This window comes from Leucopleurus acutus (genome assembly GCF_964270905.1).
Source record: "Leucopleurus acutus genome assembly, chromosome: 1".
Taxonomy (NCBI): Eukaryota; Metazoa; Chordata; class Mammalia; order Artiodactyla; family Delphinidae; genus Leucopleurus; species Leucopleurus acutus.
This window is the reverse complement of record NC_139142.1, coordinates 139,305,777-139,332,315: the sequence shown is the minus strand read 5'-3', so window position 1 is coordinate 139,332,315 and position 26,539 is coordinate 139,305,777. Positions and strand designations below refer to the sequence as shown.

Genomic DNA, 26,539 nt, shown 5'->3' with positions numbered 1-26,539 from the left:
ACTTCCGCCGGCCGGAGGTGGGGGAAGGAGACAAGGCGTACGCTGAATGCGGCAGGTGTGTGCTCAGGGAGTGCTCGGCCGTGCGGAGGGCCCTCATCTCCCAACCCGGAGTCAGCTGCCATGCCTGCCAGCTGCGTGGCCGCGCACTGCGGCAACACCACCACGTCCGGGAAGTCGCTGTTCCGCTTCCCCAAGGACCGGGCTGTGCGGCTGCTGTGGGACCGCTTCGTGCGGGGCCGCCGCGCCGACTGGTACGAGGGCAACGACAGGTCGGTCATCTGCTCCGACCACTTTGCTCCCGCCTGTTTTGACGTCTCTTCGGTTATCCAGAAGAACCTGCGCTTCTCCCAGCGCCTGAGGCTCGTGGCGGGCGCCGTGCCCACCCTGCACCGGATGTCCTCCCCGGCATCTAAGGGGCAAGAAGAGGGAGACGGAGCGGGCGGCCCCGAGAAAGGAGGAGAGCCCCAGGCAGTCAGGCAGCCCGAGGCTGCCCCGGGGCCAGCCTGCTGTACACTCCTCCGGGCCAGGTAGAGGGCTGCGGCTTCACAGGTAAAGGGCCACCCAGGAGTCCCCCGAGGGTCGTTGGAGGACCCTGGGTCTGTGGCTAGGCTCCTCCACTTAGTGTCGTCTTGGGAAAGTCACCTCACCTCGAAGGTTTCTGTTTACTCAGTGATCTCCAAGAGCCTATTTAGCATTAACACTCTGGAATTATAGTCTCTTCTACCTCCTCTTCCCCAAAACACACTCATTCTCTGTCTCTGTCTCTCTCTCTCGTTCTTCAGATTATAGTCGCCTTCACTCTCCGCTCCTGAGTTTTTAAATAGAAAGTGTTTGATTTGAGACAATCTCAAGGAATGGGGTGCTTGAAACTTTCTGCATACCGTATTACATAAGCTTGAGGAATTATCAATTATACTATCAAAATGGCGGGGGAAGGGGGATACGAGATGCTGATGAAGATGGGGCTTGCTGATAAACGATCCCTTCCCACTTCTAAACTACCTCTTGACTGACTGCCTTTAAATTAAATCGTTCCAATGAGCTGAATTTTCCTATCTTGCTCTCTTCTGCCTACTTCCTCGATACTCGTAAGCATCGATTACACTTATTTTGCATCTGGTCACTACTGCCTTCTTGCCCACTTCCCATCTTAAAGAAGACTTCCCAGTCTTCTTTGAGTTAGTCAAACTTCAGCCGTATCACCATAACATAGATTAAATTATGACTCTTAATTGGATCTAAAATGTGTTCAGTTTTAGAGATAGGAAGAATTCACCAAGAAGTCAGGTGACTTGTAACTGACATTTTGGCTTTGAACATATAGAGGTATTCGTTGAATTTTAGAGCTGAAGGAAACCTAAGTTCTCATCTAGTTCAGACTCAATATTTATGCACAAGAAAGCCAGTCCAGGAGGTGAATTTCCTCAAGAGCCTTTTCTCTAGGTCTAATTGCCAGACAGAAACTCTTCTGCCATACCAACCTGCTTCCTACATTGGGGTGGATGCTTAAGACCCTTTAATGACACCCTGCAATTGTTAGGATGAAGAATAATATTATTAACACAACCTACAAGTCTCTGCATGCTATTTACCCCTGCCTGCCACACCAATCCTATCCCAGTCCACCGTTCTTGTTGCTCACTGTGTACCAGTCATGCTGATCTTTTCAATTTTTGAACATACTATATTCTTTCCTACCAATAAGCCTTTTCTCCATTATTTCATGTACTGCCCTGGAATTATGCCCCTGCCATTTCCCATCATCATCAATCGAGTCCTTTTACTTTAAAAATATGCTCAAACATCCTTCCCTTTTGCTTCCCTAATTATATATTCTCATTCTTCATACACTTCATTAGCACAGATACTTCAGTTGCACTCATCACAGTTGTCATGAAATAACTGTATAATTTCCTTAATGTTTGTCCTCACATTAGAATGTAAGCTTTGTGAGAGTAGGGATCTTATCTGATTTGTTCACTATTGTATTGCCAGCAACTAGAACAATATTTTGCAAATTTAAGGAATTCAATAAATATTTGTGGAATGATTATGTGACTATGAGAGCAGTTTTTTTAGTCCAATAGAATTTCAGTTCTCTGCCAGTTTCCCTTCTCACCAAGCTGTATACCAGTCAAGACATCTGCCTCTTCCTTGAACCATCTATCCACCATCATTGCCTAGCCAACCTTTACCCAAGCCCATATGTGTACATCTATATATAGATATATATAAATATGTAGTGAAAGAGGTAAATATTAAACATGTGCCACACACACCCTTACACCATTTTTCTTACTCATAATTTTACCATCTAATCAAAAATTGCGAGAAGAAAAGCCAGGCTAATAAAACAACCAAAGACCTTATAATACAACAAAGGCTAACTATTGAGAAATCTAGAATAGATACCAACTCTGTTTTCCAATTAGTAAATATATCCAGCCAACACTTCTAACAATCCATATTACATTAATATACATGCTGAGTTATTAGGAAACTATGTGTAGGTTTTAATAATAGTACTTTATATAAAGTTTAAAAAGTTTATTTAGACTTGAGAGCAATAAATTTTTAGCCGGTCTGGATTGAGAACCCCAATAGCATCTCTAAGAAAGTTTACTTGTGCCACCTTTCACTCCTTCCCCCACTCACTGTTTTTCTTTCCAAGACCAACTGACTAAACAGCAAATTTCCAGTCACTCTACAATATTTATTGAGGCGCTATTGTAAACACTGTTTTGAGTGTTTTGTGCTATATGTAGAGAAATAGAAGTATGAATGTAGCCTATCTTTAGGGAGCTTGAGGAAAGATTAGGGGCCACCTCCAAGGAAAAAAGGGGGTTCTGATGAGCACCATACACTGATATTTTGCTTCATATAGCTAGAATTATTGTCTCTCCGTAACTGTTAATTTTGCATCCTTGTTTTTCTAACCCAACTGTATTTTTTAAACTTTAATTCAAATATAGCAAAATACAGGAAAGTGCTTAAATCATTAAATTATCAGAAACTGAACATGTGTAACTACTATAGGTCAAAGAATTAGAACATTACTAGCAACTCAAGCCTAGCTCCTCCTCCATCCTCAAGGCAACCAAGTTTACTTTCTTTTGAATTTGATGTAAGTAGAATTGTACTGTAGGCATTTCTTGCATCTGGCCTTTTTGTTCAACATTATATTTGTAAGATTCATCCATATTGTTGCATATAGCAGTAATATGTTTGCATTACTATATAGCAGTTTATTGTACGAATATACCAAACAATTTTTTTATCTCTTCTGTTGTTGGACATTTGGGTTGTTATCATTTTGGGACTATTAGAAGTAATCCTGCTGTAAACATCCTTCTACATGTCTTTTTCATATGTGCACACGTTTCTGATGATATATACCTAGAATTTCTGGGACATGGTATTATATTAAACTTCAGTAAATAATACCAGATAATCTTCTAAAATAGTTGTACTAATTTACACTACTAGAAGCATAATCAGAGTTTACGTTGTTTCACATTCTTGCCTATACTTGGATTGTCGGTCTTTTACATTGAGTTTTTTGAAGGGTGTGTAATGGTGGTTTACTTTGCTTTCACATTTCATAAATGGCATTAGTAAGGGAACAACTTTTCAAATGTTAATTGAACATTTGGATAGCCTCTTTGGCGATATTCCGATTTTTCTGTTGGATTGTCTTTTTCTTGTTGATATAGAGTTCTTAATAAATTCTGTCTTCAAGTCCTTTGTCAGTTAAATATGCTTTAACTACCTTCTCCTCTTCACTCTTAATAGTGTCTTTTGATGTACTGAGCTTGAGCTTTTCTTTTTTTTTTTTTTTTTTCCCTGTGTACTTAGTTCTTAATTTCAATGTAGGCCAACCTAACCATCTTTTTCTGTATACTTAATGCTTAAAGCATGCTACTTTGCTGTTTTCCATAAACTTACTGTTTTTAGCTTTACATTCATATCTACAACCCATTCAGAATTGATTTTTGTGTACGAAGTGGAGTTTGTTTCATTTTTTCCTCATATAGATACCCAATTGACTCAGCACCTTTTATTGAAAAGGCTAGCATTTTCTCATTGTCCTGCAGTGTCAGCTTTGTCATAAATCAAGTTTTCATATACACATTAGTCTGTTTCGACATTTTAAAATTCTGTTCCATTTATGTTTGCCTATCTTTACACCATTATCACAATACTTTACTATAGCTTATGTTAAGAATTAATATCTAGTTGGCATATTTTTCTGACAAATGCTTATTTTCAATAATGATTGTGTTTTATGGTATTAGTTTAAATGTACTTGCTAAAATTCTTTATGAGACCTTAATCTAAACCAAAGTTGAGGTAATCAAGTAGTTTTACTTTATATGGAAGTTACTATTGAAATAAAAAATCACAGAGCAGAAGAAATAAAGCACATGGTCATTGTACAGCCCCCCCCCCAAAAAAATTAATATCCAGTTGATTAATTCCTCTTACCTTGTTCATCTTCATGGATGTCTTGGTTATTTTGGGCTCTTTAAATTTCCATATATATTTTAGGATTGGTTCATCAATTTCCACAAATTATCTGTTGGGATTTTGACTGAGAGTGCATTGAATTTTTAAATGAATGTAGGGAGAAAGAGCATATTGACAATACTGATTCTTTCAATCCATGAACATAATGTATCCCTCCATTTATTTGGGGTTTTACATTTCTCTTAAAAACATTATGGCATTCTATATAGAGGTCTTGTACATATTTCATTAGATTTGTTCCTATTTGATTTTGCTATTATAAATAGTATTATCTAAAATTTTACTTTCTATAAATGTATGTGGATAAATTGATTTTTGTTGTCCTTGTAACCAGAAACCTTGTTAAACTCATTTATTAATTCTGGTAATTTGCAGATACTTTTGGACTTTCTACATGTATAAAAAATATATGCATATAGTTTTTGATGTTTATGCTTTTGTTTCTTATTCTTCCTATTGCACTAGCTACAACCTCCAGTACAGTGGGGGAAACAGAAGAAGTGATGGGGAATCCTTTTCTCATTCCTATTTTCAAAGGAAAAGTCATTAATATTTCACCATTTGATATGATTTTTGCTATAGTTTTTTGGTAGCCGCTCTTACCATAAAAAGAAATGTTCCCCTCTATTCCAAGTTTTGGCTACAGATTTAAATCATAAATGATGTTGAATTTTTTCAAATGCTTTTTTTGAACCTATTAATGATCACATATTTTGCTTATTATTCTGTTAATGTCATGAACTTTATTGCCTGTTTTTGACATACAGAGTCAAACTTGCATAGCTGAAGCAAACCCAATTTGCCCAAGGTGTATTATTCCTTTAGGTATTGTTTAATTTGATTTGTTAACATTCTATTTACAATTTTTGCATATGTGTTCATAGGCAAAATTGGTCTATACCTGTTCTTTCTTGAAATGCCTTTTTCATGTTTTGGTTTCAAGATTATGCTGACCAGTTTGGAGTTGTCCCCTCTTTCATCATTCTCTGGAAAAGTTTATATAAATTGGCATTACATGTCCACTAATAAATTTGATATTAATATTTTGTGGAATTCACTGAAAAAGACACCTAGTCCTGGAGTTTTCCTTATGAGAAGATTTTTTAATGATGGATTCAATTTCTTTAATAGTTATGGGGTTATTCAGAGTTTTTCTGTTTCTATATCCCTTTTGATAAGTTGTATTTTTCGAAAAATTTGTCAGTTCAATCTAAATTTTTAAACATATTGACACAAAAGTGTTCATGATACTCTGTCTTTTAAAATTCTTTATGATCTGTTAGTAATTTTTGTTTTTCATTCTTTTTATCGATTTTTATTAGTCTTTTCAAAGAGTGAACTCTGCCTTTTGATCTTCTCTCTGATATTATTTTCTTTTTATTTCTATTATTATTTCTTCCCCTCAAATTATTTTGTTCAGCTTTGATTTTTAATTGATACACTAGATTTATACATTACTGAGCTAAAATGATTAACATAGACCTTTTCCTATATGTTTTCACATTAAATAAACTTGTTAAAATGTGAAAACTTCACTTAAACACTAGGATATCTTTACATATTCAGATGTATTTCAAACAAAGAAGACCTTAAGGATAACTAACTTGCTTATGTGAAGACAAAATATTGGATTACCAAATATTTCAAATTTTGCCCAACTGCTTACATTCTTTAACAGACTTCTAGTATTCTTTTTCTTGTGGTACGCGGGCCTTTCACTGTTGTGGCCTCTCCCGTTGTGGAGCACAGGCTCCGGAGGCGCAGGCTCAGCGGCCATGGCTCACGGGCCCAGCCGCTCCGCGGCATGCGGGATCCTCCCAGACCGGGGCACGAACCCGTGTCTCCTGCATCGGCAGGCGGACTCTCAACCACTGCGCCACCAGGGAAGCTCCAGTATACTTTTTAATTGAAGTATAATTGACTTACAATATTATATTAGTTTTAGGTGTAGAACATAGTCGATATTTTTATAGATTAGACTCCATACAAAGTTATTATGAAGTATTGGCTGTATTGCCTGTGCTGTACATTACATCCTTGTATCTCATTTATTTATTTATTTTTGAATTTTTGAATTTTATTTTATTTGTTTTTTTTTACAGCAGGTTCTTATTTGTCATCCATTTTATACACATCAGTGTATACATGTCAATCCCAATCTCCCAATTCATCATACCACCACCACCACCACCCACGGCTTTCCCCCTTGGTGTCCATACGTTTGTTCTCTACATCTGTGTCTCTATTTCTGCCCTGCCAGCTGGTTTATCTGTTCCACATATATTCATATATATCCACATATATTTGGTTTTCTCTTTCTGACTTACTTCACTCTGTATGACAGTCTCTAGATCCATCCACATCTCTACAAATGACCCAATTTCGTTCCTTTTTATGGCTGACTAATATTCCATTGTATATATGTACCACATCTTCTTTATCCATTTGATGGGCATTTAGGTTGTTTCCGTGACCTGGCTATTGTAAATAGTGCTGCAGTGAACATTGGCATGCATATATCTTTTTGAATTATAGTTTTCTCTGGGTTTATGCCCAGTAGTGGGATTGCTGGGTCATATGTTAATTCTATTTTTAGTTTTTTAAGGAACCTCCATACTGTTCTCCATAGTGGCTGTATCAATTTACATTCCCACCAACAGTACAAGAGGGTTCCATTTTCCCCACACCCTCTCCAGCATTTATTGTTTGTAGATTTTCTGATGATGCCCATTCTAACTGGTGTGAGGTGATACCTCATTGCAGTTTTGATTTGCATTTCTCTGATAATTAGTGACATTGAGCAGCTTTTCGTGTGCCTCTTGGCCATCTGTAGGTCTTCTTTGGAGAAATGTCTATTTAGGTCTTCTGCCCATTTTTTGATTGGATTGTTTGTTTTTTTAATACTGAGCTGCATGAGCTGTTTATATATTTTTGAGATTAATTCTTTATCCGTGATTCGTTTGCAAATATTTTCTCCAATTCTGAGGGTTGTCTTTTCGTCTTGTTTATAGTTTGCTTTGCTGTGCAGAAGCAAAAGTTTTATTAAGTCCCATTTGTTTATTTTTGTTTTTATTTCTATTACTCTAGGAGGTGGATCAAAAAAGATCTTGCTGTGATTTATGTCAAAGAGTGTTCATCCCATGTTTTCCTCTAAGAGTTTTATAGTGTCCAGTCTTACATTTAGGTCTTTAATCCATTTGGAGTTTATTTTTGTATATGGTGTTAGGGAGTGTTCTAATTTCATTCTGTTACATGTACCTGTCCAGTTTTCCCAGCACCACTTACTGAAGAGAATGTCTTTTCTCCATTGTATATCCTTGCCTCCTCTGTCATAGATTAGTTGACCATAGGTGCATGGGTTTATCTCTGGGCTGTCTATCCTGTTCCACTCATCTATTTTTCTGTTTTTGTGCCAGTACCATATTGTCTTCATTACTGTAGCTTTGTAGAATAGTCTGAAGTCAGGGAGTCTGATTCCTCCAGCTCAGTTTCTTTCCCTCAAGACTGCTTTGGCTATTTGGGGTCATTGGTGCCTCCATACAAATTTTAAGATTTTTCGTTCTAGTTCTGTAAAAAATGCCATTGGTAATTTGATAGGGATTGCATTGAATCTGTAGATTGCTTTGGGTAGTATAGTCATTTTCACAATATTGATTCTTCCAATCCAAGAACATGGTATATCTCTCCATCTGTTGGTATCATCTTTAATTTCTTTCATCAGGGTCTATAGTTTTCTGCATACAGGTCTTTTGTCTCCCTGGGTAGGTTTATTCCTAGGTATTTTATTCTTTTTGTTGCAATGGTAAATGGGAGTGTTTCCTTCATTTCTCTTTCAGATTTTTCATCATTAGTGTATAGGAATGTAAGAGATTTCTGTGCATTAATTCTGTATCCTGCAACTTTACCAAATTCATTGATTAGCTCTAGTAGTTTTCTGGTGGCATCTTTAGGATTCTCTATGTATAGTGTCATGTCATCTGCAAACAGTGACAGTTTTACTTCTTCTTTTCCAATTTGTATTCCTTTTATTTCTTTCTCTTCTCTGATTGCCGTGGCTAGGACTTACAAAACTATGTTGAATAATAGTGGTGAAAATGGACATCCTTGTCTTGTTCCTGAGTTTAGAGAAAAATGCTTTCAGGTTTTCACCATTGAGAATGATGTTTGCTGTGGGTTTGTCATATATGGCCTTTATTACGTTGAGGTAGGTTTCCTCTATGCCCACTTTCTGGAGAGTTTTTATCATAAATGAGTGTTGAGTTTTGTCAAAAGCTTTTTCTGCTTCTATTGAGTTGATCATATGGTTTTTCTTCTTCAATTTGTTAATATAATATATCACATTGATTGAATTGCATATATTGAAGAATCCTTGCATCCCTGGGATAAATCCCACTTGATCATGGTGTATGATCCTTTTAATGTGTTGTTGGATTCTGTTTGCTAGTATTTTGTTGAGGATTTTTGCATCTATCTTCATCAGTGATCTTGGTCTGTAATTTTCTTTTTTGTAGTATCTTTGTCCGGTTTTGGTATCAGGGTGATGGTGGCCTCATAGAATGAGTTTGGGAGTGTTCCTTCCTCTGCAATTTTTTGGAAGCATTTGAGAAGGATGGGTGTTAACTCTTCTCTAAGTGTTTGGTAGAATTCACCTTTGAAGCCATCTGGTCCTGAACTTTGTTTTTTTTTGTTTTTGTTTTTTTTAAATAAATTTATTTATTTATTTATTTTGGCTGTGTTGGGTCTTCATTGCTGCACGCGGGCTTTTTCTAGTTGCAGCGAGCGGGGGCTACTCTTCGTTGCTGTGTGCAGGCTTCTTATTGTGGTGGCTTCTCTTGTTGCGGAGCACAGGCTCTAGGCACGTGGGCTTCAGTAGTTGTGGCACGTGGGCTCAGTCGTTGTGGTTCACGGGCTCTAGAGCACAGGCTCAGTAATTGTGGTGCATGGGCTTAGTTGCTCTGCAGCATGTGGGATCTTCCTGGACCAGGGCTTGAACCCATGTTCCCAGCATTGGCAGGCGGATTCTTAACCACTGCGCCACCAGGGAAGCCCAATGTTGCTAATTTATTGATATGGTTATGTTTACTAAAAAAATTAAAAGCAGTTGAACTTTTAAAACTGATTATCGTGTGTAATCCTCTGGGTTGTTCTTTCAGAGTTATTTTCATATTGGCCCCTTGCTCTTTATTTCATTGTCCTCCTCATAAGTCTTCATGATCTCAGCCTCTGTAGTCCAGCAGCATAGCCTCATTGTCTCTGTTCCCATTCTAGTTCATCCTGACTGGACTTTGTTTGTTGGAAGATTTTTAATCACAGTTTCAATTTCACTACTTGTGATTCGTCTGTTCATATTTTCTATTTCTTCCCGGTTCAGTCTTGGAAGCTTATACCTTTCTAAGAATTTGTCCATTTCTTGCAGGTCGTCCATTTTATTGGCATAGAGTTGCTTGTAGTAGTCTCTTAGGATGCTTTGTATTTCTGCAGTGTCTGTTGTAACTTCTCCTTTTTCATTTCTAATTTTATTGATTTGAGTCCTCTCCCTCTTTTTCTTGATGAATCTGGCTAATGGTTTATCAATTTTGTTTTTCTTCTCAAAGAACCAGCTTGTAGTTTTATTGATCTTTGCTATTGTTTTCTTTGTTTCTATTTCATTTATTTCTTCTCTGATCTTTATGATTTCTTTCCTTCTGCTAACTTTGGGTTTTGTTTGTTCTTCTTTCTCTAGTTCCTTCAGGTGTAAGGTTAGATTATTTATTTGAGATTTTTCTTATTTCTTGAGGTAGGCTCATATAGCTATGAACTTGCCTCTTCGAACTGCTTTTGACGCATCCCATAGGTTTTGGAACATCGTGTTTTCATTGTCATTTGTCTCTAGGTATTTTTTGATTTCTCTTTGATTTCTTCAGTGATCTCTTGTTTATTTAGTAACGTATTGTTTAGCCTCCATGTGTTTGTGTTTTTTACGTTTTTTCCCCTGTAATTGATTTCTAATCCCATAGCGTTGCGGTCAGAAAAGATGCTTGATATGATTTTAATTTTCTTAAATTTACGGAGGCTTGATTTGTGACCCAAGTTGTGATCTGTCCTGGAGAATGTTCCATGCGCACTTGAGCCGAAAGTGTAATCTGCTGTTTTTGGATGGAATGTCCTATAAATATCAATTAAATCTATCTGGTCTATTGTGTCATTTAACGCTTGTTTTTCCTTATTAATTTTCTGTTTGGATGATCTGTCCATTGGTGTAAGTGACGTGTTAAAGTCCCCCACTATTATTGTGTTGCTGTTGATTTCCTCTTTTATAGCTGTTAGCAGTTGCCTTATATATTGAGGTGCTCCTGTGTTGGGTGCATATATATTTATAATTGTTATATCTTTTCTTGGATTGATCCCTTGATCATTATGTAGTGTCCTTCCTTGTCTCTTGTAACACTTTTTATTTTAAAGTCTATTTTATCTGATATGAGTATTGCTACTCCAGCTTTCTTTTGATTTCCATTTGCATGGAATATCTTTTTCCATCCCCTCACTTTCAGTCTGTATGTGTCCCTAGGTCTGAAGTGGGTCTCTTGTAGACAGCATATATATGGGTCTTGTTTTTGTATCCATTCAGTGAGCCTGTGTCTTTTGGTTGGAGCATTTAATCCATTCACGTTTAAGGTAATTATCAATATGTATGTTCTTATTAACATTTTCTTAATTGTTTTGGGGGTTTTTTTTGGCGGTATGCAAGCCTCTCACTGCTGTGGCCTCTCCCATTGCGGAGCACAGGCTCCGGACGTGCAGGCCCAGCGGCCATGGCTCACGGGCCCAGCCGCTCCACAGCGTGTGAGATCTTCCCGGAACAGGGCACAAACCTGCGTCCCCTACATCGGCAGGCAGACTCTCAACCACTGCACCACCAGGGAAGCCCTTGGGTTTGTTTTTGTAGGTCCTTTTCTTCTCTTGTGTTTCCCACTTAGAGAAGTTCCTTTAGCATTTGTTGTAGAGCTGGTTTGGTGGTGCTGAAATCTCTTAGCTTTTGCTTGTCTGTAAAGCTTTTGATTTCTCCATCGAATCTGACTGAGATCCTTGCCAGGTAGAGTAATCTTGGTTGTAGGTTCTTCCCTTTCATCACTTTAAATATGTCATGCCACTCCCTTCTGGCTTGTAGAGTTTCTGCTGAGAAATCAGCTGTTCACCTTATGGGAGTTCCCTTGTATGTTATTTGTCATTTTTCCCTTTCTGTTTTCAATAACTTTTCTTTGTCTTTAATTTTTGCCAATTTGATTACTATGTGTCTCAGCGTGTTTCTCCTTGGGTTTATCCTGTATGGGACTCGCTGTGCTTCCTGGACTTGGGTGGCTATTTCCTTTCCCGTGTTAGGGAAGTTTTCGACTATAATCTCTTCAGATATTTTCTCGGGTCCATTCTCTCTCTCTTCTCCTTCTGGGACCACTATAACGTGAATGTTGTTGCATTTAGTGTTGTCCCAGAGGTCTCTTAGGCTGTCTTCATTTCTTTTCATTCTTTTTTCTTTATTCTCTTTCACAGTAGTGAATTCCACCATGCTGTCTTCCAGGTCACTTATCCGTTCTTCTGCCTCAGTTATTCTGCTATTGATTCCTTCTAGTGTATTTTTCATTTCAGTTATTGTGTTGTTCATCTCTGTTTGCTTGTTCTTTAATTCTTCCAGATCTTTGTTAAACATTTCTTGCACCTTCTCGATCTTTGCCTCCATTCTTCTTCTAAGGTCCTGGATCATCTTTACTATCATTATTCTGAATTCTTTTTCTGGAAGGTTGCCTATCTCCACTTCATTTAGTTGTTTTTCTGGGGTATTATCTTGTTCTTTCATCTGGTACATAGCCCTCTGCCTTTTCATCTTGTCTATCTTTCTGTGAATGTGATTTTTGTTCCACAGGCTGCAGGATTGTAGTTCTTCTTGCTTCTGCTGTCTGCCCTCTTTATCTTATTTATGTTATTCCCAATAGTTTGTACCTCTTAATCCCCTTTCCCTATTTTGCCCCTCCCTCCACCTCTCTCCCCACTGGTAACTGCTAGTCTGCTCTCTGTATCTGTGAGTCTGTTTCAGTTTTGTTATATTTCTTCATTTGTTTTATTTTTAGTCTCCACATATAAATGAAAATATACAGTATTTGTCTTTCTCTGTCTGACTTATTTCCCTAAGAATAATACCCTCAGGGTCATTCATGTTGTTTCAAATGGCAAGATTTTATTCTTTTTTATGGCTGAGTAATGTTATATATTTATATGCCACATCTTCCTTATCCGTTCTTCTGTTGATGGACCCTTAGGTTGCTTCCATGTCTTAGCTATTTTAAATAATGCTGGTATGAACATTGAGCTGCATATTAAAAGATTTCCAGTATTTTTCTTTAATTTTTTAAGGCTTTATTTTTTTAGAAAAGTTTTAGGTTCACAGCAAAATTGAGGGGAAGATGGATTACCCAATTACCCCCTGCGCCCACACATGCATAGCCTTCTCCATTATCAACATCCCCCACCAGAGTGGTACATTTGTTACAACTGATGAGCCTACACTGACACATCGTTATAACTCAAAGTCCATCGTCGTCGTTTACATTACAGTTCACTCTCTCATCTCTCTACTTTTTCAATTTTTATTTACCATTCTTTCTTTAACTTCTTGAGTATTAAATTGGATCATTGATTTCCAGAATTTTCATAGTGAATGGCAGATGAGACAGCTAAGTTTGACATACTTATTTCCCAAATGTAGAATTCAGTAGAGTTTATTGTTTGAGGGAACACTCCTGAAATGAGAAATATCTTGTGAAATAATTTTTTGAATGGTGTTAAAATTGCAGTCTAAATTAAGACTAATTAATTTTTTCTATACTATTATGTACATTTAAGACTATAAATGCCCTTCTAAGTGTGACATTAACTGAATCCCGCAAGTTTTAGATTTTGAATATTTTTATTATTATTTAGTGTAAAATTTCTTCTAATTTCCACTGTAATTTTATCATGGGTTACTTAGAAGTGTATTTAAAAATTTCCAAAGATGCAGGTATTTTGTAGTTATATTTTTGTTATAGACTTCTAGGTCAGTTACACTGTGGCCAGAGAATATATAGCATATGGATTTTTTTTTTTTTTTTTTTTGGCGGTACGCGGGCCTCTCACTGTTGTGGCCTCTCCCGTTGTGGAGCACAGGCTCCGGACGTGCAGGCTCAGCGGCCATGGCTCACGGGTCCAGCCGCTCCACGGCATGTGGGATCCTCCCGGACCGGGTCACGAACCTGTGTCCCCTGCATCGGCAGGCAGACTCTCAACCACTGCACCACCAGGGAAGCCCCAGCATATGGATTTATTTTGAAATTTATTGAAACTGTATTAGGCCTAACGTAGGTTAGTTTTTATAAATGTTCCATGTGTACTTGAGGTGAATGTGTGTTCTGCAGTTGGATACAATTCTCCATATATGTCTATTAATCATGTTGTTTAAATTTCTTATATCCCTATGGAATCTTTGCCTGCCTATTAGTTACTGAGAGAGGTATGTTAAAAATCTTCCACCTTGGTTTTTAATTTACATATTTAGTCTTCTAACAATTTTTGTGTTATATATTTTGAAGCTGTGTTATTATATAGCACCAATATAGCAGCACCAGCTTTCTGTAGGTTAGTGTTAGCATATTAGATCTTTTTTACACCCTTTTATTTCAATCTTTGTGTTTCCTTAAGAGTTTAAGCCTTACTGTGTCTTACGGTTGTCCCTTTGAAGACAATGTATCTTTTTTTCCTCTGGCTCCTAAGTTTTTCTCATTGTTTTCCAGTTTTACTGTAATATGCAAAGATATGGTTTCCTTTGTTTTTATTTTAGTGAATACATTTAGTACTTTTGTAAAACCATGTCTTAATGCCTTGTATTCATTTTGGTAAATTCTCAGATGTTATTTGTTCAAATATTGTTTCTGTCCCATTTTCTTTCTTTTCCTTTGGGACTACAACTGATATTATATATTATGCTTTTTAATCTTTTCTGCTATACCTCTTATGACCTTTTCTATAGCCTTCATCCTTTGGTCTTTCTCTGCCTCATTCTAAAAATTTTCTTTTGCTTCATGTTCTAGTTGATTAATACATATCTGGAAATTCTGTTTCTTAAATTTTTAATATAAAGAAGTAATCGTGTATGTACACAAAAATTTTTGTTCAAAGATTTCTAATATTATGGATTGTTTTAATAAATTATAGTATATCTGTACAATAGATTGTATGCAGCCATAAAAATTATATGTAGAATATTTAATAACATAGAAACATGATGTATTAAAGAGGAAAACAAGATTATAAAACATATGTTCCCAATTTTAAAAAATACATAGAAAAAGACAAAAATGATACCAAAATATGAAGTTGTTAGCTATGAATGATGGGATTACGGCTAATTTTTTTTTCTTTTTGCTTCTCTGTATGGTGCAAATTTTCCTCAGTGATACAATGTATTACTGTTATAAAAGGAACAAAAGTGATTTTTAAAGGCTGAATAAATTCCTAAAACTCCATTTTATCAGGAGTACATCTGTTTTGTAAAGAAATATATACTTATTCTAGACCTTTATAATGCTTGGCTTAAAAGTAGAAGTAGATTAGCTGTCAAAATTAATCATAACTATAAACACAAAGATAAAGACTTCAATTTTTATTTAAATCCTCAAAAATGTTAGGTGTAATTCTTCATGTTACAAAGGGACTCTTCACAAAAGTTTCTTCATAAAGTTTCTTTAACTTGGGCATTCATAGCCTGTGTTACAGCAACCAAGGATGCTTGCTAAAATTTTTTTTCAGTGGTCTAGGTAAAATTACAAAGTACTTTTTTTCATTTCTCTATCACTTATTTCTTCTTCCCACACACCCTCTTACATTTTCCAGATATCTTTTCTTAGCCTCTTCCACATAATTTCCAGGTACTCAGTCTTACATTACCTTCTGAATATCCAAATTCTCCTCCTTTCTACCTCTTACTTCTCCCATAAATCAAAATTTCCATTTCACATTGTAACTTCTCTCAGGAAAGCATAAAAACATTAAAGCATATTATCTTAAATTATTTCTCTGTCATGTATAAAGGACTGATGATTAGGTTTTCTAGAACGATGCTACTGCTTTGCTATGATATACTTAATACTATTATAATCATTTAATACTAGTAGTATTATCTCTTCCAGCTGTTGATTTAGGGAAAATTCAATGGGTTGTCAGCAAATAGCTTAATAGCATATAGATTTCTGCTTGACCACAATGCTTAGAAATAGACTTAGAAATAGTAAAGCACAGTATGGCAGACTTCTTAACTACCTGGACTATGGAGCCAGCTTGCCTGGGTTCAAATTCCAGCCTTCCTAATATGTGACCTTGAAAAGTATTATCTATACTCTTTCACTGTTTATAACTTTTAGGAGATAAAACCATATAAAGAAGGCCTTACCTTCAGTATAATTCTCCTCTGATTTATATTTTTAGATTGCACATGAAAATCAAGTTATACAAACACAAGTCCATGCTGATAATCTATCTAATGATGTCACTTCAGTACCTACTCACTGTGAGGAAGGCCCAGTGCACAAAAGTACACAAATATCTCTGAAGAGACCCCCTCACTACAGTGTGGGTAAGTTTTGACTTTTCAGTTGATTGATCAATTGAATTGGACTTTTGTGTATGAAAAGCAAATTCTAACTCATAGGTAATTGTGTTTATTCTCCTTCAGGTATTCAGGCCAAAGTGAAAGTGTTTGGAACACGACTATGTAGTGCAACTACTCAGACTGATGAATTGTGGTCTAGAACGTCCTCTCTCTTTGACTCTTACTCCAGTGACTCAGAAACAGATGAGGACTGGAATATCAAGAGTGAACAGAGTGATTTGTCTTACATAGCTGTACAGGTAAAAGAAGAGACCTGTTAGCGCAACATCAAATGATTTGATGTGCTCTAGGTTTTCAAATCTTTGCTCACATAATTATCTCTTTGCTCTTGTAAATCTTTCACCTCAAGATAACTTGACAGTTGAGTATGCAGAATTTGTTTAGCTCTAAAGGAAAAATTTGCCTGTCTGTCAAGATAATAAAGGTAGTCCCGCCCACACCTCCCCACCCCCCACTTTCACCTTTTTTTCTTTTTTCTTTTTATACTTTTGGTGCAAATCAAGTCATAAAACAAAACCACAGTAGCAGCATTGCCAGATCAAGATTAAGCATTGACTATTTAAGCTTAGTTCAGAAGCAACGCTCATATGGGACTTACTTGACACTCACGAGTTAGAATGTCACTGTTCTAAATAACTTGAAGGGGAAGAGCATAACTGAGCACAGCTAGGTCTGATACGACTAAATGATTTGAGGGTAGAGCCAGGACATTTATCCTTGATTATTATTTTCTATTATTTCTATTATTTTTTAGTCTGTCCAGTTGTAATACTATTACATCTATGAATCAGTCCCTGTGAGCATTTCTGGTGAAGCTATGTCATTTACAGAAAAATTTCAAAGGGAATCAATTTAAATAGAGATAGAATTTCATATCCTTAGATTACCTTTATAATGAAATCCGTTTGCATCAGTTCCTATTACATCAAATTAATTAGTTTGATTAATTTAGATAGAAGTTATTAACATCATGCAAAAAGAAGTATTACATTTCTAACATATCCCCATTTTAGAAATTAGGTTTTCTGCTAACAATACCACTTTGGGAAATAAGCATGTGAAACTTAGCTGCCCCATCTGCCATTCACCAGTAAAATTTCTATGGCAGTTTTGTACCATGAAGTAATTTATTACAATAGTTTCTGAGAAACTTATTATAACTCTGATCTTGTATTGAAAGTAATAAAAATAAATGTCCATTTTACATCTCACATGTCCTGTTAGTTCTGCATGATTGGAAGAACTTACATGGATTTTATCCTCAAAGGTTTAAATAATACACCAAAGTGATTTTCCTCCAAAGCTAATTTCATGTCTGACTTAATTTGAACAGTATAATTTTAATTAAAAAAGCAATAAAGTATTAATAGAAGTTGTAAGCCTGAACAATGATTACATAAACACATAGCATTATTATTATTATTGCTGGTTTGGCTTGAATTTACGATAACTATTTGATGTTTTAAGAGAATGTTATGTTTTAAAATTAAGCATATAAATCTTCTGGAACTAAATGTTATCGGGGGGGGGTGAGGGGGTAACTGTTTTCCCTTGAGCTCTGAAACAGTGTATCACCTTAATACAAATCATAATGAATGTTATATGCCCATTCATCCCCAAATTTCACTGCCATGGGTTTACTTCATTTCTATATGTTAAACAACTTTGACAGCCATAACAGCACTTTGTGTTCCTTTTTTACTAATAAGTTAATTTTATTTTTCCTGTCAATTGAAAATTTAGATTTGGTTGGTTGATTCAGATGATTTTATAATGAATTGTGTAATGTTTCACTGCCCTAAAGTAAAATGAAATACTGGCTTTATTTTATTTTATTTTATCTATTTTTTTTAACATGTCAATGCTTTTTTTCCAGTTTTATTGAGATATAATTGGCATATAGCACTGTATAAGTTTAAGGTGTAAAGCATAATGTTTGACATATATATCAGGAAATGTTTACCACAGTAAGTTTAGTGACTATCCATCAGCTCATATAGATATAAAATTAAAGAAATAGAAAAAAATTTTTTCCTTGTGATGAGAACTCTTAGGATTTACTCTCTTAACAACTTTCATGTATAGCATACAGCAGTGCTAATCATATTTATCATGTTGTACACTGTATCCCTAGTACTTATTTATCTGGTAAGTGAAAGTTTGTACCTTTTGACCAACTGCATCCAATTCCCCCTCCCCTAGCCAGGCTCCTCCAGTAACCACAAATCTGGTCTCTTCTTCTGTGTTTTTTGTTTGTTTTTGAAGTATAATTGACCTCCAACATTATGTTAGTTCCTGTTACTCAACATAGTGATTCCATACTTCGCTATATTTCAAAATGATCACCAGGGTAGGTCTAGTTACCATCTGTCACCAAACCAAAGATTTTACGTAATTATTGACTGTATTCCCCACACCATACATTTCATACCCTTGACTTATTTTGCAACTGGGAGTTTGTTCCTCTTAATCTCCCTCACCCAGTTCTCTCCTTCCCCCACCACATTCTCCCCTCTGGCAACCACCTGTTTGTTCTCTGTATCTATAATTCTGTTTCTGTTTTGTTATGTTTGTTCATTTGTTTTATTTTTAGATTCCACATATAAGTGAAGTCATACAGTATTTGTCTTTCTCTGTTTAATTTATTGCACTTAGCATAATACCCCCTAGGTCTATCCATGTTGCTGAAAATGGCAAGATTTCATTCTTTTTTATGGCCAAGCATATCCATTGTGTGTGTGTGTGTGTGTGTGTGTACCACATTTTCTTCATTCATCTATTAATGGATAATGCTGCAATGAATATAGGCATGCATGTATCGTTTTTAATTAGTGTTTTTGTTTTCCTCAGATAAATAGCCAAGCGTAGAATTGCTGGATCATATGGTAGTTCTATTTTTAATTTTTTGAGGAATCTCCATATTGTTCTCCACAGTGGCTGCACCAATTTACATTCCCATCAACAGTGCATGAAGGTTCCCTTTTCTCCACATCCTCACCAATATTTGTTATTTGTTGTCTTTTTGGTAATAGCCATGATGACAGGTGTGAGGTGATATCTCATTGTAGTTTTGATTTGCATTTCCCTGTTGATTAGTGATGTTGAGCATCTTTTCATGTGCCTATTGGCCTTCTGTATGTCTTTGGAAAAATGTCTGTTCAGATCCTTGGCCCATTTTTCAATCAGGTTGTTTGTTTTTTGATGTTGCTGAGTTATATGAGTTATTTTTATATTTTAGATATTAACCCCATATCAGATATATCATTTGCCAATCTCTTCTCCCATTAAGTAGGCAGCCTTTTAGTTTTGTTGATAGTTTCCTTTGCTGTGCCAAAGCTGTGGCTTTATTTTAAATTGAATATAGGGAACTTATAGTTTATACATTACTATTTACTTTTTGCATACATATTTTTGTTTTTCTGAATTTCTTTTGTTACCAGATGAGTTTAGTGGGGGGGGGGTCTCCCATGTTATTCTTCATTTATTTATTGAATAGATACTTATTAAACATACTCTGTGCCAGACAAGTGTCCTAGGCCCTAAGGATACATTGGTGAACAAGACAGACAAAGATTCTGCCCTCTTGGTGCTTACCCTTTAGTGGGGAGCCAGACAAAAAACAAGGAAATGAATGAATAATCTCAGATAGTGATGAGTCGTTTGAACAAAATAAGCAGAGTTAGATGTTAGAGCATAATTGGGGTGGGGGGAGAGCGTGTGCTCTTTTAGGGAGCGTAATCAGAAAAGGCCTCTCTGGGGCTTCCCTGGTGGCGCAGTGGTTGGGAGTCCACCTGCCAACGCAGGGGACGTGGGTTCGTGCCCCGATCTGGGAAGATCCCACGTGCCGCGGAGCGGCTGGGCCCGTGAGCCATGGACGCTGAGCCTGCGCGTCCGGAGCCTGTGCTCCGCAACGGGAGAGGCCACAACAGTGAGAGGCCCGCGGACCGCTAAATAAATAAATAAATAAAAAGCCCTCTCTGAAGATACGATATATGATCAGAGACCTGAATGATCAGAAAGAGCAACCATGTAATGATCGCAGGGAAGAGCGTTCCAGATGATAGGGACAGCATGTGCTCTGGTATTTGAGGAATAGCAAGAAGGCTAGGTGTAGCTGGAGATAATGAACTAGGCAGAGAATGATAAGAGATGAGATTGGAGTGATGTGTAGGACCATACCATGTAAGACATTTGAGGTCACAGTCAAACATTTTTTTATCTTATTCTGGTCTTAAATTCTTTTTTAAATGTATTACTTGGCTGGCTAATTTGCCAGTATTTATTTCTTATTCTTAAAAAGCTTAATTGGATACACACATAAAACCATTAGACTTACGTGAGAGAAGAGAGATATGTCAAGAGCATGTGAATATAAAGTTTGGTCAGTCAAAAGTATTTCTCTATGGGAATTCTGGAAAGATGATAGTGGTGAATGGTGTCGTTTTTTTTTTAATCTCCCCAAATTTCTTCATGAAAACAAGTAGAGCAGTTCCTACCCTGTTAGTAGCAAAGAAGCTTGTATCAGATTAATCCTCCCATGGATTACACGTATACATTCTGGGGAAAAATATACCAGACAACTTTGGAGAGACTGGGGAGCATCAAAAGAAGGTAGGACCATGAAGTCAACCTTGAAAGAGTTGAACTGCAGTAGGTGAGATGTCCTCTATGCGCCTTTCCACCTGAGTACACTCCCCATTCCATGCTGTGACGGGCAGTAGAAGTCAAGCAGAAAGCTGCAGTCTTACTAGCTTGAGGAGTCAAAGGTGAAAATTAAGGGCTATCAGAATGAAAAGTGATGGGGCAAGTCATGGAAAAGGAGAAACCACCAGGGAGGGGGACCAAAATCTGCTTCAAACTCCACCCAAATCCTTGACTAATCACTGAAACACACATATGTTTTGTGGAGAGACCTCAAGAGGCCCAGCAGAAAGCAGCAGTTGGAAGCCTTAGCTTAGCTGCTATCCATCATAGTGGCAACAGGTGTTTGGGTCCAGCCAAGTTAACTGGCCATTAGAACAAAATCCATCATGCTTTGGAAGAAGATAACAATTTATCATCCAAAATATCCAGTGCAAAATTAAAAATTAGTTGTCATGTGGAGAAACTGGAAAGTGTGACTCATAATAAAGACAAAAAGGAATCAAAAGAAACCAACCCCATGATAACCAGAAGTTGTGATTACCAGGCAGAAACTTTAAAGGAGCTATTATAAATATGTTCAAGGAGGAAAATATAGCAGTACTGAATGAAGAGTTAGGGAATCTCAGCAGGGAAAAAGAAGCTATAAAAAAAGAATCAGATGGAAGTTCTAGAACTGAAAAGAGACAAGCTATCAAAACGGACGCAAGAAGAAACAGAAAATCTGAATAGCCCTATAGCTATTAAAGAAATTGAATTATAATTCTTTCGCAAAGAAAATTATAGGCCCAGATGACTTCACTTAGAAATTCTATCAAACACAAGAAAATATGCCAATGTTACACAGCTCTCTCAAGATAAATGGACTAGGGAACACTTTTCATTTCATGTTATGAATTCAGGATCACTCTATTACCAAAACTGGCCAAAAACATTGTAAGAAAAGAAATTACAAACCAACATCCCTTGTTGAACATAGATGCAAATATCTTTAACAAACCTTTAGCAAACCTATTCTGCAATATATTATGAGAATAATACGTCACGTCCAAGTATAGTTTAGCTCAACAATGCAAGGTTAGCTTTACCTTAAAAAATCAATCAGTGTAATTCACCACATTAAGAGAGAATAAAGGGTACAGATCATATGATCATCTCATTAGATTTAGAAAGAACATTTGACAAAAATCAATACTGTTCATGATAAAAAAAAAAACTCTTAGTAAACTAAGAATAGGAGAGAATTTATTTTCTCAATCTGATGAATGGCAGCCGTGAAGTATATACCTATAACATCATAGGTAATGTTCAAGGGCTGAAAGCTTTATCCATAAAATCAGGGAAAAGGCAAGGGTATCCATTCTTCAATATTCCTATTCAACATTGTGCTAAAGATCCTAATTAGTGCAATAAAGGCAAAAAGAAAAAGAAAACGCACAGTTTAAAAGGAAGATACAAATCTTTTTTTTCTACAGATAACATGATCATATACATAGAAATGCCTGTGGGATCTACAGGAAAGCTACTAGAACCAATAACTGAGTTAATAAAGTCAAAGTACAAAAATCAACTGTATTTCTATATACTGGTAATAAATAATTGGAAAGTGAAGTTTTAAAAATCCATACTACTTACATGGGACTTCCCTGGCAGTCCAGTGGTTAGGACTACGCTTCCACTGCAGGGGGCCCGGTTTCAACTCCTGGTCAGGAACTAAGATCCTTCAAGCCATGCGGTGCAGCAAAAAAAATAATAATAATCCATACCACTTGCGATAGGGAAGTGCAAAGGATTTAGAATAATAACCAAGTGTTGGAGAAAGAAAGAGCAACTGGAACTCTCATGCATGGCTGATGGGAACATAAAATGTCACAACCACCTTGGAAAACAGTTTGGCCAACTTTCATAAAGGTGACACCCAAATCATTCAACCACGCAATTCCATTCCTAGGTATATATCCAAGAGAAAATAAAATATATGTCCACCCAAAGACTTTTACACAAATGTTCTTAAGAGTCAAAACCTGAAAACAACCCAAATGTTCATCAACAAGTAAATGGATAAACAAATTGTAGTATATCCAAACAATGAAATTCTCTCAGCAATAAAAGAGAACAAACATATATGTAACACCATGGATGAATTTTGAAAACATTCTGAGAGAAGAAAACCCAGACTCAAAAAAAGAGTACATACTCAGTGTTTCCATTTGTGTGAAATTCTGGAAAAGAGAAAAAACTAGAAAGAAAAGAAAATCAGTCGTTGCTCCCTGTTTACCGCTCTCCCCCCTCCACCAGACTCTATAAAACTTGAAAGTGAGGATTGTCTTTCGTTAGTATTCCCACGTGCCAAGCACTGTTCTAAAGGTCTAAGGGGTTTGCATAGGTGTTTGGCACGCTTGTATTTGCTAAGTGAATACTGAATGTTGAGTTTGAGAGGATAATGGAACGGGAAAGCAGATGCGTTTCTTAGGCAATTAGAGTGGTCAGGCAGGGAGATGTAGCCTGGGGAGGCATTTACATAAAAGTGATAGTTGAAGCCATGATGTAGAATCCCTCAAGGAGAACTTGTAACCCTCTTGTGGCACAGTGTCTTCATTACTTACCTGGCAGTATTGCTCCAAAACAAGAAGCAGGAGAGACCAAGAAAATTTTACAAGCCTGCATTATCTATTAATCGAATTAACAACTTCTGAGCATTCAGGAATTAGCTCTTCAGATAATTGGCAAAACAAAAACAAACAAACAAAAAACCCAACTCGCGTTTGACGCTTGCCTCTTCCCTTTCTATGCCAAGAATAACGAAGCAGTGACATTGAGAAAGTAGGAGAAAAAATTCTAGGGAGATGGCAGCAGCCTGGATGCAAAAAATATAGCATATCTATATCCTATTTCTCCTCAAGGGCCATTCCTATTGTGCCTATTCTGGGAAGCCTACCTTAAAAAACTACAGAATTTATTGCTTGTGTTAGTCATTTGGTAATTAGCCGTATTGCCTTTTTCTTTCGTCAACTTTACAAGTATGATTTACACAACTACAGCTGTGTGTACCAATGTAACTTTCATCACATCAGGATATATAACGCTTGCATAGCCCACAAACACTTCCTTCTGCCCCTTTGCGGGTAGTGTCCTCCCTGCCCCAGTCATAGGCAATGACTTGTAATCACCATCAACCCTTTACTCTTACATCTTGATTCTCAAGCCCGTCTTCAGTTATGTCCAGTCTCTTTGGTGGCCTCTCATCAGTCAATAGGACTATTGGAGGTTTTCTACTAACTCCACACAGTGACACTAGGTGGGGTTGCTGAGCTAAAGCACCTAAGAATGGCTGGGCAGCCAAATCAGAATTTTGGAGCTGAATGAGACCTTAGGGATGATCCAGTCTGCCCTTTCTATTTTGCAGATGAAGAAATTAAAGATCAGAGTAGTTATCTGATGTAATCCCTGCCTGCAATTGCCTCAGCAATCCAGTCTCCCCATTTTCTGGCAAACCCCATCCCATTCTTCATCAGAAATGATTGAATAATGAAGCTGGATGTGTTTACAAATCCTGCTTTTTCTCTTAAATAATTTGATCAAGCCCAAGTGATTCTGTAAGCTCCACAGGGGTGGGTGCTGTCATTCACTGACTGCTCTGTCTGGCATATAGTAGATCCTCAGTTAATATTTGTTGAATGAATGATAGGGATCTATCCTGTTTTTAAAACTCTAGAGGTCTCAGATCTTCTTCAATACCTGTTCCAATGCTCTCTGAAGCGGATTCCCCCGACACAGCCTCATTCCCTTGACATATATGTCAATCCTTCTTTGTCTAGCTTCCATGAAGATGTTAGAGCTGGAAAGAACTTTGGAAAAATTATCCAGCCAAAATCGCTCATTTTGTCAACGAGAAAACCAAATAAGGTGATTTGTCCACGGTCATATAACTAACTAGTTAGTGGCAGAGCTGAGATTAGAATCTTACCTAACTCATCATCTTAAATTCAGCTGCTTCAAGAGACTATCAGATTTCTTGCACCTGTCCTTTAAACGTTCCCTCACCTTTCCTCTAGGTCATAGACTCCAACTTATTAATTTTGAAAAAAAAATTATTGATTGCTTCCCTCTGGGAGCAGGCTTGCCATTCATATTCTTTCTTTTCCTGATTCCATTCAAACAACTAACCTACCCTATCACTACTACTCACCCATCTACCCTTTGCACCTCCTAGATCTTAATCCCTGCCCTTGAAAAGAAATGGTAGGTCCTCTTTCGCACCTGAATGAGTAGGGATGGGTCTTCAGATATTCCAAGGAGGTTGTCCCTGCCTCGTTAGTTTCAGAACAGATCACAGACATCTAGGACACCTCCAGGACTGTTCTAAGGTGGTGTTTTGCAGTTCTATTCAGAGCCGCAAAAGTTATGTTGGGCTCTGTGATGACATAACCCAGGGTAATCCCTAAACAGAGTGTTCCCTAGCTGGACTAAATGACATTCAGGTACTGTTTTGCTAACACCACCCAGGAAATGGAAAATTTTCTAGACCCAGTAACTCTTTCCTTGATGTCCCAACACTTTCTCTGTAAGTTCTAAGGGCTGATTGGTTTATTTCTTTACCAACCCAACTCTCTAGTTGTGGTAGATTTTTTAAGTGACCATAAATTCTTCTACTCTCATCAAGAGGTAAAATGTATTTGTCCACTCCTTGAATCTGGCTTGACGGTATGCCTCACTTTCACCAGTGGGACATTAGCAAAAGTGTTGCAAGCTGAGGCTTTGAAAGCCCTTGAGTATTGGGCGTGTCTCCTGCTGCGCTTGGAACCTCAACATTACTCTGTGAATGAGCCCAGGCAAGCCTGCTAAAGGGTGAGAGGCCATGTGCGGAAGAAACCAGACCCTTACCAAGAGGCTTGTAAACGCCAAACACCTGAGTGAGGCCACCCTCGATCATCCAGCCACTGCCAACGTGCCAGCTGCCTGGAGAAGCTTGAGTAAGTCCAGTAGAATCAGTCAAGACTGTCCAAACAGAAGAACTTCGCAGCCAACCTGTGGAATTGTGAGCTAAATTATCGGTTGTGTTTTTAAGTCATTATATTGTGGCGTAGCATGTTAGACAACAAACACCACCTGATGTATATATCCTGGTAAAGGTTCCCTAAGGAAAAGGCTATCCGTATTTTCTTCTTCCTCCTCATCTTAACCCTCATCCTTCTATTCTTCTATCATCATAGGTTTAGTTAGCTATTTTGACTGTACGTGATGTTTAACCTCAGTGAGGGAATAGCGGAGTACAATTGGTATTAAAATTGGGTCAACTGCAGGTTTAGACTTAGGTTACCTCTGCTTGGCAATCCATTGTTAAGAGTTGTTTCTCTCGCAGGCCTTGGAATCTCTTGGGAAATAAGGTCCCCTTTCTCTCTAGGCATAGATCCACTCCATGGTTTCAGATCAGAATTACTCTCCTCATGGACACAACATCTTTCTTGGATTCTGCTTATGGAACTCCTCTTGTCTAAATTTCCTCTTTTATTAAAGTGGCAATAATTTTCTCCTTCTTGAAAATTTTCTCATCCTTGTAGAATACACACACTTTGGGAAACCCTAAATTGTATCACAACTTGATCCCCAGCATCTTCCCAGGCTTCTAAACCACAATTCTAGATCCCCAAACCGGACCACTCAGGAAGTTACTTCTGAGTACTCATCCCCTAGGTT

General features: G+C 37.2%; 2 protein-coding genes across 2 annotated transcripts in view; one reads left to right on the top strand and one right to left on the bottom strand.

Moving 5' to 3' along the window:
• LRRC49 (leucine rich repeat containing 49) overlaps window positions 1–26,180 on the bottom strand; it is a gene marked incomplete at both ends in the record, with an annotated part of 146,868 nt that extends 120,688 nt beyond the window's left edge. Inside the window, one exon of the mRNA XM_082861611.1 lies at window positions 26,163–26,180. Coding sequence (XP_082717737.1) covers window positions 26,163–26,180 — 18 coding nt within the window. The remainder of the gene's footprint in view (window positions 1–26,162) is intronic.
• On the top strand, window positions 69–16,476 carry THAP10 (THAP domain containing 10). Its single transcript, XM_082863553.1, is given in 4 exon segments — window positions 69–528; window positions 532–549; window positions 16,018–16,165; window positions 16,265–16,476. Coding segments are annotated over 4 exon segments (771 nt in total). The 5' UTR covers window positions 69–120; the 3' UTR covers window positions 16,462–16,476.
• Window positions 26,181–26,539: the final 359 nt, after the last annotated feature.